Here is a 15,582-nt window from a genome sequence, read left to right as displayed (position 1 = left end):
TGTTGTTTATAGCCCCAGGAAGGCATTCATGTTTATCTCTTTATACACATATCTATATGCTTATTGAATTTAAAATTTCGAAAACATGGTTTCTTGCATATCTGGAATCTCCGTCATCTAAAACACAGCGGAAAAAAATTTCGAAAAAGTTCCAAATTTTTTTTTGGGGGGGGGTCCATATTCATAATCTCCGACATCTAAACTATAGGAATCTGTAAAAACTTTTCAAAAAAATGCGTTTTTCAAGGAGAGGTTCGAAACTGCATTAGTCCCAGATATTCTTTCCAACCCTACAGAGGGTACAGGATACTTGCTTTTTTATTTTTTTTTTGTTTTTTTTCAAGGAAAAAGTCCCTTTGATTGAGTGGAACTGTGGTAAAGAAAGAGTCGACTTTATGTTACATGTTGAGAGGGACAGACACATGGACAGCCAGTTGTAAAAACCATGCCAAAACAGAAGTGAAAATATATCTGGACACGAGGAAACAGGTGAGTGAGTGTGAGTGACAGGAAGGGTATCTGGCAATAGAAAAGTCTGCTTCAACAAATTCCATGTGACCCATCCAACCATGGAAAAGTAAATGCTAAAATGATGATGATGATGATGATGAAATAGAAAAACATGTGAAAAGTAGAAAACATTTAATTTGATGTTCAATGGAGCATTTATAAGAAGCTGCTTATCTGGCAACAGTCTCAATGGATAGTTTTAATTTGGAATAATTTCCTTGCATCAATTTTAGTCATGAACAAAATGGTTTTTGTTTCTTTGTTTTTTTTTTTTTACATGTCCAGAAGAATTTCAAAAACTTAAGTTTCTAATAGTACAGTTTGGCACAAATTTTTAGCGAAACACGAGTAATTTTCCAGTTGTTTTCTGATGAAGGATCCCTGAGCAAAGCAAATTTCTGTTCGAAAACTCCCAAACACTGATCACCTTTGTGAACTGTCCCATGAACCAATACACACACAATACCAGTACTCTCAGCTTGACTCATCACACCACCAGTTACGTTGGCATTGAAATACAAGTTCTCTTCACTTACTAATCTTTTCAGTCTACATGCTACCAGGTCAGCACCCTCTATCTTTTCTTCGTTTTTTGCTTCAGATATCAACTGTAAATGTAAGGAACATTGTGGCCAAAACTGATCTCTCAGACTAGATTCCGTTCGTGAGTTTAACATTTTATAAAACCAAGATGCAAAAGTTTCGCCGAATTGTGTCACACTACCAGAAGGAATTGGTTGGGTTTCTGGTTTTACCTAGGAATAAAAACAAAAAGAGAAATATCAAATAGTGTATATAGAGAAGAGGATAATATACAGGGTGTATAGACTGGATAAGACAGTGTATATAGTCAGAGTGAGTCAGTATATAGGATGAGACTATATATATATATATATATATATATATATATATATATATATATATATACATAGGATGAGACTATATATATATATATATATATAGGATGAGACTATACATATATATATATATATATATATGGAGCCTGATGTTGCCATCCGGTTTCACCAGACCTCAGTCAAAACGTCCAACCCATGCTAGCATGGAAAGCGGACGTTAAACGATGATGATGATGATGATATATATATATATATATATATATGTATGTATGCATGTATGTATGTATCTATGTATATATATATATATATATATATATATATATATATATATATATATTGCTAGTCCCCTCTGGCCACAATGAGGATGCATCCAAGGTCTAAAGTTTGGCACTTGCTGGATTATGTGATTATCCGCAAGCATGACATCCATGACATTTGTAATGTCAAGTCCTTTCATGGATTGGAATGCTGGCCAGACCACAGTCTGGTACGAGCAAAGTTCTGGATGATGATTAGAGTGAAAGAGAGAAGAGGGCCAGTTGGCATTCCTCAACATCTAAATGTCTAAAAGATATATGATGTTGCGTTGAGGAAAGAGCTTCAGACTCACTTATCCAGCATTGAAAATACTGCAGCATGGGAAGATTTTCGAGACCAGGTTCTTCAATGTGCTGCTGAAACACTGGGATATACTACTGCCAGACACAGAGACTGGTTTGATGAAAATGATGCTGAAGTTCAGTGACTATTGGCTGTAAAGTGCCATGCCCACAATGTATTGCTGCACAGAGGACTTTGTGTTGTGCAGCAAAAAAATCTAGCCCACTATAGCAGTGTAAAATCACGACTGCAGCAATCTCTCAGAAAGATGCAGAACACTTGGTGGGAGGATCTTGCTTGTGATGTTTAGACTGCTGCTGATGCAAATGACAGCAAGAAGCTTTACCATCTTATGAAGCAAGTTTATGGACCTAAGAGCTCCACATCAGCTCCTTTGCTTTGCAAGGAGTCTTCCACCCTGTTTACTAAATCAACAGAAATCACAGGTCGCTGGATCGAACACTTCTCTGAACTCCTAAACCATGAGTCAGTTGTGGATGAAACAGTGATTGATACTATGCAACAAAGACCTATCATTGGCTCCTTAAATTCTACACCCTCAATAGATGAAGTAATGACATCAATAAGTAAATTGAATCTTGGTAGGGCACCTGGCAAGGATGGAATTTGTGCTGAGGTCTTGCGATTTGGTGGTAATTACATCACACAGTCCCTTCATGAACTTATTAGTGCAGTCTGGAGGGATGGTGCAATCCCTAAGGACTGGAAGGATGCAATTATTCTTCCCCTATATAAAGGAAAAGGAGCCAGAACAATGTGTGGTAACTACAGAGGTATTGCTCTACTATCAGCTGCTGGCAAGGTTCTGGCAAATATTCTTCTTACTCGTCTGAATGGGTGTCTCGTAAATGATGTCCTATCTGAATCTCAATGTGGCTTCCGATCTGGTAGAAGGACAATGGATATGATTTTCACAGCAAGACAGATGCAGGAGAAGTGCTATGAGCAGAATATGGATCTTGTCCAGGTATTCATTGATTTAATGAAGGCCTTTGATACTGTGAATAGGGCCTTGCTATGGAAAATACTTGGCAAACTTGAATGTCCGGATCACTTTGTATCTATAATTAAATCATTTCATGATGGGATGGAGGCTTGGGTCAATGTTGGTGGTGGCATGCTGGGACCCATTCCTGTAGAGAATGATGTCAAGCAGGGTGACATCCTTGTCCCAACTCTATTTTCTTTGTACTTTGCTGCTGCTTTTACTCATGCTTTTGCCAAGGTTAGCTCTCTGAGAATATATGTTGTCAGGTATCGATCTTCTGACCGCCTCTTTAATCTTCGCCAATTCAAAAGTTTTCCAGTCTCTTATTTGTGACCTCTTTTCGCAGATGACTGTAACTTAGTCACTCATACAGTGGATGACATGCAAATACTTATGAATGATATTTCTGCTTCTTGCAAAGCATTTGGACTCATCATTAGCCTGGACAAGACCGTTGTAATGTTCCAACCTGCACCAGGAAATCCATGTGGAACCAGCTATCTTGGTTGAAGGAACAATTCTGAAAGTGGTAGACAAGTTCGTCTACCTGGGCAGCAGACTCAACCGTTCTTGTGTCCTGGATGATGAAATATCTTTCAGGCTGCAGAGAGCAACTAATTCCTTCCAGTCTCGTGTCTGGTCTCAGCATGGCATTACAAGGCAAACAAAAATTGCTGTGTAACATGCATGAGTACTGACATTGTTCCTTTACTCATGCGAGACTTGGACCCTTTACAAACGTCATGTAAGGGTCCTTGAACACTTTCATCAGAGATGTCTCAGACACATTCTGAATGTTGGCTGGACCTTAAAAACTCCAAACACACAGGTCCTGAGGACAACTGATATCTTGAGTATTGAGGCGATGGTGCACAAGCACCGGTTATGTTGGACTGGACACCTTATTAGAATGAAAGATAGCAGGATCCCTAAGCAGATGTTCTATGGGGAACTTGTGAATGGAAAGAGACCCTGGCAGAAACCAAGGCTGCGATTTAAGCAGGAAACTGACTGGGAGAACAATACCTGTCATCACCACAGATGGAGGAAACAGGTTAAGGAGGGGGTCGACACTTCTGAGAGAGCACATATTCTGCATGAAGAACTTAAACATGCTGCTCGTAATCACACTGCTGGTTGTAGTGAATGGGGAAAGCTTGGTCTGCAATGTTTGCAGTCGTGTATGCTTGTCAAGAGCAGGGCTCATTAGCCACCAACGGAGCTGCAAACGCAAAATATAAGTTAGTCGTACAGCGCACAATGTTCCTAAAAGTCAGCAATGGTCTTCCTCGGTCACAAGTGGATGGTCATCATGTATGTATGTATGTATGTATAAATGTGTATGTATGTATGTATATATGTATGTATAAATATATGTGTGTATGTATATATGTATGTACACATGTATGTACATATGTATGTATGTATGTAGAAAGAGAGGAGAGAGAGAGAGTGAAGATGAGACACAGTGTACCTAGTCAAGTTGAGACAGTTATATATTGAAGGTAGGACAATGCTGAACACATATGACATTTGACTGAAAAGAGGAAGTTTTGGATGAGTAATTGCAAAGAATGTGAATTACAGAGCCGTAAAAAAAAGTGACAGCAAGTGCAAATGTTTTCTACACAAATGTGAGCACTGCTTACAGAGCCCTCTTCATTGGAAATTAATGCATAGGAGAATTCTACAAAGATGGTGGATAATCTTTTGTTTCTGAGTCAAAAGGACCAAGTGAATTTCAGGAGGGGAAAGAACTTGCAGGATGTGTGATATACAAAACTAATGTTTGCTTTGCAGATGGCAGTTTTGAAGGTATTTTAAAAATGGGTAAATACTATCCAGTTGGTGACAGTCAGGTCTTTCCTCTAGGTATTGCTGTTCACTAGTATAGGTACGGTACACCTGCGTGTGGACCACCTGGAAGTTTGGGGCTGTTATGTAGTTTTGTTGTGTAGGGGATGTAAAGAAAAACACATCAAAGTCTTGTGCTTAGCTGTCTCAGATGGATCAAGAGTGACGCAGATCTAGTGCCAGGGACAGCTTGCAAAACTCTGGGAGAACTCTAAATAGTTAGATGAACTGAAGTATATCAAAGAGTTTCGGAGGTGGGATGTGTTGTACACTATGTTGAGGTATGATGAATAGTCTTGATTAGGTAGCTGACAGTCAATAATTAAAAAAAGAAAGAAGGCAGCTGATAAAACTGTTAATGTGCCAGACAAAATGCTAAGCCACTAAGGTCAACTTTGCCTCTCGAGGTCAATAAAATAATTACCAATGGAGAGCTGGGGTTAATGTAATCGACTTAGCCCTCTCCTGAAAATTGCTGACCTTCATCCAAAATTAGAGAAAATTAAAAAAAAGAAAAGGTCAGAAAATTACCCAATGGGTGTGTTCCCTGGTTGGGGATTGAATTGCAGGATAAGAAATCTTTTCTCCAGACCAATATTCTAAAATTCGAGAAATTAATTCCTGTTTAGAAGAATTACCAGACACTGAAAGACGTTGGCTGAAAAGATACTGCATCAAGAAGTCTCGTGTGATTTTCTGTCGGCCCAAAAGTTCATTTGCTGACATAGAAAACGAGAGGATGGCTTCAATAGCCTCTGCAATGTAAACAAAAATAAATAAATCACATTTGCATTAATTACAGAAAAATTGTTCTGTTATTCATTTATATTACTTTCTTCCTTTCCAGTGAGACGTAGAAAGGAACCTGAAATTGTTAAAGGCATAGTTACATCTTTAACAAAGGGTTTCTCTTTCTATTTCCATGCAGCAGAGTCCATGGGTGAAGTTCAGGTAAGTAATGTTGGTTAGACTCATGAATTACATTCACCTACAAACACACATCCCGCCTTTTATATATACAGATTTCAGTTTTCAAAGAAAAAAAATAAATTACCATGACAGTGCCCAAATTCCTATATAATCAAAACCTACACTATCTGAAGCATAGGTGACCTTTCGTTTTGGTATAGGTGATCCGGCGATCTGATATGTAGAAAATTTAGCGAAGAAACAAAGCCGATATGGGAATTTTTCGAAACTCCGCTCCCCTCTGTTCGGAAAACATTTTTCGGCACTATCATGCTATTTGCTGTCAGAAGTGAAAGTGCTCACGTCTGTCTGCCTGTCTGCCTGTCTGTTGCTGGCCTGTCGATTCTTTGGCTACTGACAGCTAATACCATGACTGGCTGGAGCGAGCTATACGTCTGTCTGTCTGTCTGTCTGTCTCTCTCTCTCTATCTATTACTCGAAAGTTCGCGCGTCCGCGCTAGCTAGTCGTGAGTAGAAAACACAAATTTAATATAAAAACATATTTCCTGAAATTGCAAATTATTTATAAAAATTTTCAACAGAGAGAATTTATCAAAATAGAAAACAAATGAAGTTTGAAGTTAAAAAATAATAGGATCGACCACTCACGACTAGCTAGCACGGACGCGCGAACTTTCGAGTAATAGATAGATAGAGAGAGAGAGACAGACAGACATATAGCTCGCTCCGGCCAGTCATGGTATTAGCTGTCAGTAGCCAAAGAATCAACTCAAACCAGCAGTAACGTTCCTTGTCAGATTTTACTACTTTCACTTCTTACAGCTAATACCATGACAGTGCCGGAATTGGTTGGGGGTAAAAACAAAATGCAATAAATTAACGAAAGAAAGGTGGACAGACGTGATAAAATAATGAAAGAAATATGTAATCAATCAGCGACACACGGCTGCTTCATAAATGACATAAACACATTCTGTATAAAGTAGTTTTTCGCTAATATCTTACAAGCAACACGCACGCACATTCACTTATATATATATATATATATATATATATATATATATATATATATATATATATAATATTAGGGATCAAATTACAGGTAAAAACTCAATTAAAATCAATTTATTAAAAATTAAAATTAAATTAAAATCAAATTTATATATAAAATTTCCCTAAAACTATATATATATATATATATATATATATATATATATGTATGTATATATATATATAACCCCCGGTCACTGGAGTCCGCCTAAGCGCTCTCTGGATACGAAACGATTCGCCACTCTATAACCAGAAATTTAATTAACTTCCAATAAATAAAACGTTTAGAGTGTTATAATTATAACTATAATTATTATTATTTCCAGGTACATGATCCCCTGACGAGATAGTTGGATAGTTTTGAAGTGAATGTAAATAAAGAATTCTACCTTTTCTGCTGACCACAGAAATAGATTTTCTAGTTACTGTGTTCGACAGCGACAGAATGACTTCATAATCGAATTGGTTAAGTAGTTCACGACAACCTGTTTTCTGCTTTTCTGTAAAATTCATTGTTGGTTCTGAATTCCTTCCATCGACAAAGAAGAATAATTTAAAGAGGAACCAGTCACATCCTGAATTATTTCCAAGAAAATGTAAGGGGGGTAACTCGAGATCCACAATTTCGTTAACCGCCAGGTGGCATTCGTTTAGGTTACAGAAAACATAAAACCAATTTCGAAGAACTTCAAGTGTGGTATTCCCACGGAAGTAAATATCAAGGACCGCACTCACTTTGGGATTTTTTGCTTTTTTTTTTTTTTTTGACGGGAACACACTATATCGATGGCGGAGTTTCCGAATCTACAAAAAAAAAAGCATTTTGAAATTTTAATTCTCCCCATTCCCCCATTTTTTTAATTTTCACTTTAAAAAAAAAAAAATTTGGCGAAATACGTAGAAAAACATGGAGATTATGATTCTGAAAAAAAGAATTGGGAAAGACTTCCGCCTGTCCCCCCACCACCCCATTTTCTCCCAAATTTGTTTATTTTTGTAACTTTTTTTGCCAAAAATCCCCGTTTTCGGATACGGAGGTTCCGGAAAATTGCCAAAAGTCGGCATTGTGAAATTTTCTCGCCCCCGCAACGTCTTCAGTTTTGACTTTTTTTCCCCAACACTAACCCTAAAACTAAATGAGGCTGCAAAGAGAGAGGTCTGGAGACGCCAGTATGAAAGGCTGCTTAATAAAGAGAATGAATGAGAGGAAGAGAGTCTGCCGAATGTCGACCCAACAGAGGGACCAGCTATCCTAATTGACATTACCTTAGTAGATAAAGCGATGAAGAGTATGAAGACAGGGAAAGCCCCCGGCCCATCAGGAATCATTGCAGAGATGCTCAAAATATCTGGCAGTGTCGGCTATAGCCTAGTCACCCGTATAGTTAACCAGGTGATACATGAAGGAGTCATACCCAATGACTGGTGTAGCAGCACCATAATCAATTGCTACAAAGGTAAAGGTGACGCTCTGGACACAAACAATTACAGAGGTATCAAGTTGTTGGACCAGGTAATGAAGGTCACGGAGAGAGTCATAACCCAACTAATTAGGGAGAGAGTCAGTTTAGATGAGATGCAGTTTGGGTTCGTTCCAGGAAAAAAGCACCACTGATGCTATATTTCTGGTAAGACAGCTGCAGGAGAAATACCTAGCCAAAGATGAACCTCTGTACCTGGCTTTCGTTGACATGGAGAAAGCTTTTGACAGGGTCTCCCGATCCCTTATCTGATGGTCACTGAGGAAACTAGGGATAGATGAATGGTTAGTGAGAGCTGTGCAAGCCATGTACAGGGACGCTGTCAGTAAGGTGAGGGTTGGCAACGAGTGCAGTGAAGAATTCCGGGTAGAGGTAGGGGTCCACCAAGGTTCAGTCCTCAGCCCCCTCCTATTTATCATAGTCCTCCAGGCAATAACACAGGAATTCAAGATGGGATGCCCCTGGGAGCTCCTCTATGCTGATGACCTTGCCCTAATTGCTGAGTCACTATCAGAACTAGAGAAGTTGTATTTTCGTCGATCAGCAAATCTTGCTCCGTCGATCGGAATGGGGTTATCGTTTGTTCTATCTATCTTCTCTCATCATACATGATAAACTATGGCTCCACACACCTCGTGGCACATATTAAATCAGTCAGTTTTTTGTATTTTTAGATTTCCTGTTAGAGTCACAGTTGTAGTCTTGGGTTAGAAAAATATTAGTTCTAAAATCTCAGGCTCAGCTTACAGTTTAATTTATTGTTAATGTCCGTATAATGGAAAAATTGGATTCCTTTTATTAACTGAACCCTGGCTATACTGTTTGACAACGTGGTAGACCGCATACTATACTAGCACCGAATATTTCACTTTGAGATTTTGGATTCGATTGAGTGCCATTTTTCCATGCACCTCTTACATTTGACCTAGATATTTTAAATTTTCGTTTTTAATATTTCTAATGTCTAAGAATGGATATTGATGTGTATGTGTCTTTTCTCAAATTTAAATTCGGAGAATTGAAGAAGCAAATTTACCTATCTTGTCTTACTCATTTTGCCCCAACAAAATTTGTCTGTTATATATTCAAAGCGAACGGTGATAATTTTCTGAAATAGTGTTCTGAATATATTACAGTGTTTTCAATGCATTTTGAGAAGACTATTTAACTGATATAATTTTTGTACATACATTTTATTAAAAAAATGTATTTTTTACTCAAAGTCAAAAGTGCAAAAATATTACACATTCTGCCCCGCCCACCCTACACTAACTTTATAGTTCTATTTTTCCTGTTTGCATCACCAAACTTTTATATATATCGATGTATGGTATTTATTTTAATTCTGAAGTTTTTGATTCAAACTACACGCAGCATGGCGGCGAGTTTTCGCTTTTGGAACATAAATGTGACAATGAAAATGATAGAAAATACAAACGTACAAAAATAAACTTGGCTATTCTGAATTAGAGGAACGAATAACGCTTAAAAGTAGGTTATTAAACATTATAAAAAAAATTTTTTTTTTCATTAATCAACAATAAAATTTAGTCAACTTATTAAAGAATATACTGTAGAAAATAAAATATTTGTTATCAGAACAAAGGAAACATAAAAGTATTAGCAAAGTGATAATTCATATTTGAAATTATGAATGGAATTCTGTTTAAGACTTATGTCTCTAATTTTTCATCTTGCACTACTTCGTCCTTGATGCGTAAAATAATAAGTAGGTTATTTTTGTTTGATCGTGTGAACATATATACATATATACATTTACATGAATCACATATTAACATTTTTAATTGCATTTTCCACATTTTTTAGAGTTCTTACAAGGGAGATAACCAGAAGGTATTAACTAAAAACGGTGTTGTTTTTATTGTTGGTGATTATGAAAAATAGTCCGTGTTCCGTTATCCGTTTCTGCTGCATTTCTCAATTTATGCACTAACTTTAAATTAATATCATAATTCAAAATTGCAATAGCAATATTCTGAAGATCATTTTATTAAAATCTACTCGGTTACGATACAGAATTACCAAGAATTTCTATAACGGAAGGATGTAATTGTGAAATAAAGAACCATGTCCATGTAACAATTACACTAAACAGACTATATGTTGCTTTGTTGTTAATTAACAACCAGACAAGTGTAGAATTAACTAATTACTTTCTGATAAATATAAACATATATATATATATATATATATATATATATATATATATATATATATATATATATATGTGTGTGTGTGTGTGTATTTATTTAACGTAAGCGTGCAATTGTAGGATCAGATGATAGAACAGCAGCAAATCGACCAACCGCAATTTTTCTCCTCCTCAAACACATGTGAACAGAAATTGGGCGCGCTCCATCCTCTCACTCACTCCCTTACTTACTTACTCCTTCACTCACTCACCCTCTCTCTTTCTCTCTCTCTCTCTTATTAGCAAAGGAGGAATCTCGCACGTTGTCCCTCACCCTCTTTCTTTCTCTCATTGTCTCATATTATATATATATCACACTCTGCCGCTGTTTCTAGCACGTTCGTCTTGTTCTTTGTTTCATATTCTTCTACCTTGACACTAAAATAACAATTTATTACAAAATGACAATGAAACGAGGTAAAGGACAAAATAAAAAAAAATCACAAGAAAAGTCTTCTCCACAAAAAACCAACGAAATGACTGCTGCACTGGTAATCATACTTTGACTTTATATATATCTCTCAGTCTCTTAATCGCGCGCCTGTATATACATATATATATATATATATATATATATATATATATATATATATATATATATATACACGCGTGTGTATACTTTAGATTAGCTCCGAGGAAATCAATATTGATTGTAAAAAATTTATAAATTTGTGTGTGTGTATATATATATATGTATATATATATATATATATATATATATGGTGTTTAAATATATATATATTTAGCATGTTTATTGAACTATTCTTATTTGTATTTATGTATCAACGTGCTCTTAGTTTATTGATTTATATTCGTTATATTTATACATTAAATGTTTATATTATATATTAATACGCATATATATATACACGCATTCATATGTGTGTGTGTTTGTATGTATGTATGTATAAAATCTATCGTTTCACGTCGTCCGATTTCCATGCTGGTATGGTTTGGACGGATCGTTTCTGCTCTTCCAGACAAACGACCGTGACTCGCTCGTAAGTTTCACTTTTTCATTTGGTTTCCACTACTGGATGTGTATACACGTCTTACCACTCAACACTATACAATGTTCTAAGCACATTTTTATCATAGTTACACTATTAAACACTCTCGATTGTCTCGTTTAGATCTAAAATTCCTCTCGGCTCCATTCATGCGAGGGTACTGAGTGCATTTACCGAGGCACTAGTACTGGGGAAGATTACAATGTCCTTGACTTTCCCTTCCACTTCTACATTTATATTCTCTCATCGGCCACTTTACAATGTCTTGGACGGAATTATAGTGTTACCAACACATATGGTGTTGCCCTGTACGCCATAAATTTTTGAAATCCTTACCAATCTATGCCTTCTTTAACTAAGCATAGGTAGGAGAGTGGAACAAAAGGTGCAATAGAAATATTTGTATTTAGGGTGAGAGGGCGGTAGAAGTAAGAGAAAGAGTGACGGATAGTAAAAAGTAGATAATTGGAGAGAGTGATTGATGGATGGATGTTACCAAGTGGCTCGTCAAAGTAGTTTAGAAAGCGTAATGGTAGAGGGTATAGGATACATGTAGAAGTGAGGAAGTGTCCCTTGTGCATATGTTTTAAGATGAGAAGTAAGGAACTCGGGTGATTAGGATGAGAAAGGGAGGGTTTGAGTGTTGGAGAGTATCAAATAGGTCCAGTGATATCTACATTGGACTCGTAGTTCAATAAGTACTACAGATATGTCATCCTTCGTCACACCGACAACATTTTTACTTAGTTCTGTCATCTGAGAGCAGCCATGCTGGGACACATCTCTTTAAGAGGTGGGGTTTTTTCTTTCCTTTTTTTTTTTTTTTAGATCAGATCAATCCCATTTTTTTTATAAGGGTCTCTTTTCGCTGATCTGCTGTGTTATCGGTGGGGATGTAAACAAATGTACCCTGGTTAAGTGGTGAGAGACGAATAAAAAAAAATGCACACACATATACGATGGACTTTGGTACAGTTTCTGTCTATCAGATTCATTCACTATGCTTTGGTCAGCCATGTGGCAAGAAGTCTGTTTCCCTACCATGTGGTTTCGGGTTCGGTCCTACTCCATAGCACCTTGGATAAATGTCTTCAATAGCTCTGGGCCAACCAAAGCGTTATGAGTGGATTTGGGAGATGGAAACTGAAAAAAACCTTTGTGTGTGCAGCTCGAAGCGGCACTTCCGTTTGCTGCCCCTCAGACCCCACTAAAAACACATTGCCTATAGCAGGCCCAAAAGTGCCGCCCCTATTGCCCCCCCCCACACACACACACAAGCTAGCTAATGCCTGTGTGTGTGTTTTAATTTATCTTGTTTCGGTTATTGGACTGTGGGCATGTTGGGGCATACCACTTGGAATCGACCCCAGTAATTATTGTTTTTCGTTGTTTGTTTCTTTTCTTTTTTTTAGCCTGGTACTTATTTAATGGGTTTTTTTTGCCGAACCACTAAGTTATGGGAACATAAACAAACCGACACCAGTTATCAAGCAGTGACAGGGAACAAACACCTACACAAAGACACATAGATATATACACATGTATATCTATATATGTATTTATACAACAGGTTTTTTTTTAACTAATTAATGTTGTATTCCACACAGTCGGCACCCAAATTCTATCCAATCTGAACATTAACAAGGCTGACTGGGAGTCAACAGAAAAACATACTTCTGCAAAATGGCATAAAAGTGACTCTCTGCAAAGCATTGATATAAAACTTAATTCTTGTCTAAAATGCGAGCCATATGCATTAAATTTGTTCCAGAGAAGAGAGTCACTGCATCCAAAAACAACAATCCCCTGAAACAGAGAATAAGAGTTCCAATTGCTTAACTTAATAACAGCGAGAAATCCCTCCTCAAAGGGGCTTTTTGAAGATTGAAAATGAACTCAGACTCTCTAGGGAAAGTAAAGGGTTGTCAGAGAAACTACGGCAGTGGACAATATGAAAACGAATCTTAAGGGCTCCTACAAGTTTGCAAAAGAATCTGCTGCTGTGTGAAGAAGAGGGCTTGCTAACTGCGGACTCCAAGAGGATAAGTGGAGTGCTAAATAAACAATTCCAAAGTGTCTTCACCTCTTCACTGGGAAATATGCAAATATGCTAGCATGGAAAGCGGACATTAAACGACGATGAAGCAAGCCTGATAAGTCATCATCACCGCAGATCTACATGGGAAAAGGGCACTCTTCAATTACATCGACATAAAAGAGGAAGATGTAATATTGGCCATTGATGAGATGAATTGAACTCCGCAATGGGTCTGGATGGATTTCTGGTTCTTTTAAAGACATGTAAGAAAGCTATCAAAAAACCACTGCAGATACTTTTTCAGGGTTTCTTTGCATGTAGTAAACTTCCCAAATTGTTAAAGGAAGGTATAATATGCTCTGTCCATAAAGGAGGAAGCAGAGCATATGCTAAAAATGACAGGCCTATATCGGACTTCACATATTAACAAGGTGATGATGGACTGTAGCGTCAGAAGGAGGCTGATCACATTTCCAAGAAGAAAATAACTTGCTCATAAACACACATCATGGTATTCGTCTGGAGAGGAACTGCCTCTCATAGCTTCTACAGCATTATGACTGAGTACTGAAATAACAGCTCAACCACACAAATGTGGATGTGGTATATCTTGACTTTGCTAAGGCTTTTGGCAAAATTGATCATCGGATGATATGTCACAAACTATGTGATCTTGGCATCACTGGAAAACTAGGAGTTGCTGCATGAGTTTTGAAAAGGCAGAAGTCAGACAGTTGTAACTAATGGTGCTCTCTCTGGGGAGACATCAATTTGCAGTGGAGTCCCTCAAGAAACTGTAATGGGACTATTACTGTTTGTGGTGGCTCTCTCAGATATGCCCTCAATTATACAGTCAGCCATTCCTACTATCTATACTGATGATACAAAAGTATCACTGGAGTCAAGGACCTTGATGACATAACTGAAACTGCAAAATGACTTGAATGCAATATTCAAATTGGCCGATGAAAATAACATGCAGCTCAATGTTGAGGAGTTTCAAGCACTCACTTGTTGACCCACAAAGAGACTACAATTGGAATACACAGGATCATGGAGTAGTGCCATGAGTAATAATGCAACATTCCATGTGCATATTAGCAAGATGGCAACAGTGTGCAGGTGAGTAGCCGGATGGATTCTAAGATTATTCAGAACCAAGAAAAAGGATGCTATGCTACTCCTGTGGAGAACTTTCATTCTCAGTTGTCTGGATTACTGCTCACAACAATGGTCACCACAGAGCGTGAAACTAGTGGTGGAACTTGGAGGCACTCCAGTGCCACTGCGCAAGAAGATTGCTTTGGTGAAACAGATGAGCTCCTGGAAGAGGCTAAAGGAAGTGAAACTCTACTTCCCAGAGAGAAGGCTTGAAAGATATACAGTGATTTACATGATGATAATGATGATGAAATGATTATTGCATGATGAAAGCTGCAAAACAACTTTAATCCTACAGAGGTCAAGTGCTTAAATAAATATATTCATTATGCAGTTCTGTATTTAAGAGATGAGGAATTATGTACATTATTTACATTTGATGGATATTTGTCCTCATCTTGTTTGTTGTTAACACAACGTTTTGGCTGATATACCCTCCAGCCTTCATCAGGTGTCTTGGGGAAATTCTGAACTTGAGTTCTCGTTCCTAAGGTATTTTTCAATGTTGTTGTTATTATTATTCGGGTCACTGCCTGGAATTGAACTTGGAATCTTGGGGTTAGTCGCCTGTGCTCTTAACCACTGCACCATATGCCCGTGGGCATGTGGTATAGTGGTTAACAAGACGAGGACAAATATCCATCAAATGTAAATAATGTATATTCATTATGGTTTATAATATTCATCATCATCATCACCATATATCCGTTGTCCATGCTGGCATGGGGTGGACAGTTTGACCAAAGCTGGGGAGCTGCACCAGACTCTGGTCAGTTCTAGCATGAATTCTACAGCTGGCTGCCCTTCCCGATGCCAACCACTTTACGGAGTGTGCTGGGTGATTTTATGTGGCACTTCCCATGAAATAGT

The 15,582-nt window shown here is 37.5% G+C and overlaps 2 protein-coding genes across 5 annotated transcripts in view; one reads left to right on the top strand and one right to left on the bottom strand.

Annotated features, from left to right (window-relative positions):
- Window positions 1-627: 627 nt before the first annotated feature.
- On the bottom strand, window positions 628-7,608 carry LOC106868244 (uncharacterized protein C3orf38 homolog). Of its 2 annotated transcripts, none has more exons than XM_089360690.1 (3): window positions 7,200-7,608; window positions 5,362-5,585; window positions 628-1,265 (listed from the first exon to the last, which is right to left on the bottom strand). In XM_089360690.1, the coding sequence occupies exons 1-3, from the start codon at window positions 7,321-7,323 to the stop codon at window positions 819-821; spliced, it is 795 nt and encodes a 264-aa protein (XP_089216816.1). In that variant the 5' UTR covers window positions 7,324-7,608; the 3' UTR covers window positions 628-818. The 2 variants fall into 2 exon arrangements, with proteins under 2 accessions (XP_089216816.1, XP_089216817.1); XM_089360691.1 differs by lacking the exon at window positions 7,200-7,608 and adding an exon at window positions 5,885-6,071.
- A 3,185-nt stretch (window positions 7,609-10,793) lies between these two features.
- Window positions 10,794-15,582, top strand: part of LOC106882572 (zinc finger RNA-binding protein) — a 27,214-nt gene continuing 22,425 nt past the window's right edge. For all 3 annotated transcript variants that reach the window (XM_052972064.2, XM_052972065.2, XM_089360689.1), the window contains exon 1: window positions 10,794-10,994. In XM_052972064.2, the coding sequence (XP_052828024.1) occupies window positions 10,905-10,994 (90 nt within the window). In that variant the 5' untranslated portion in view covers window positions 10,794-10,904. The remainder of the gene's footprint in view (window positions 10,995-15,582) is intronic.

This window comes from Octopus bimaculoides, chromosome 12 (assembly GCF_046866305.1).
Source record: "Octopus bimaculoides isolate indiv1 chromosome 12, ASM4686630v1, whole genome shotgun sequence".
In the NCBI taxonomy this organism is placed as follows: Eukaryota; Metazoa; Mollusca; class Cephalopoda; order Octopoda; family Octopodidae; genus Octopus; species Octopus bimaculoides.
The sequence above is the reverse complement of the archived record's forward strand: the minus strand, read 5'-3'. Positions and strand labels throughout refer to the sequence as shown.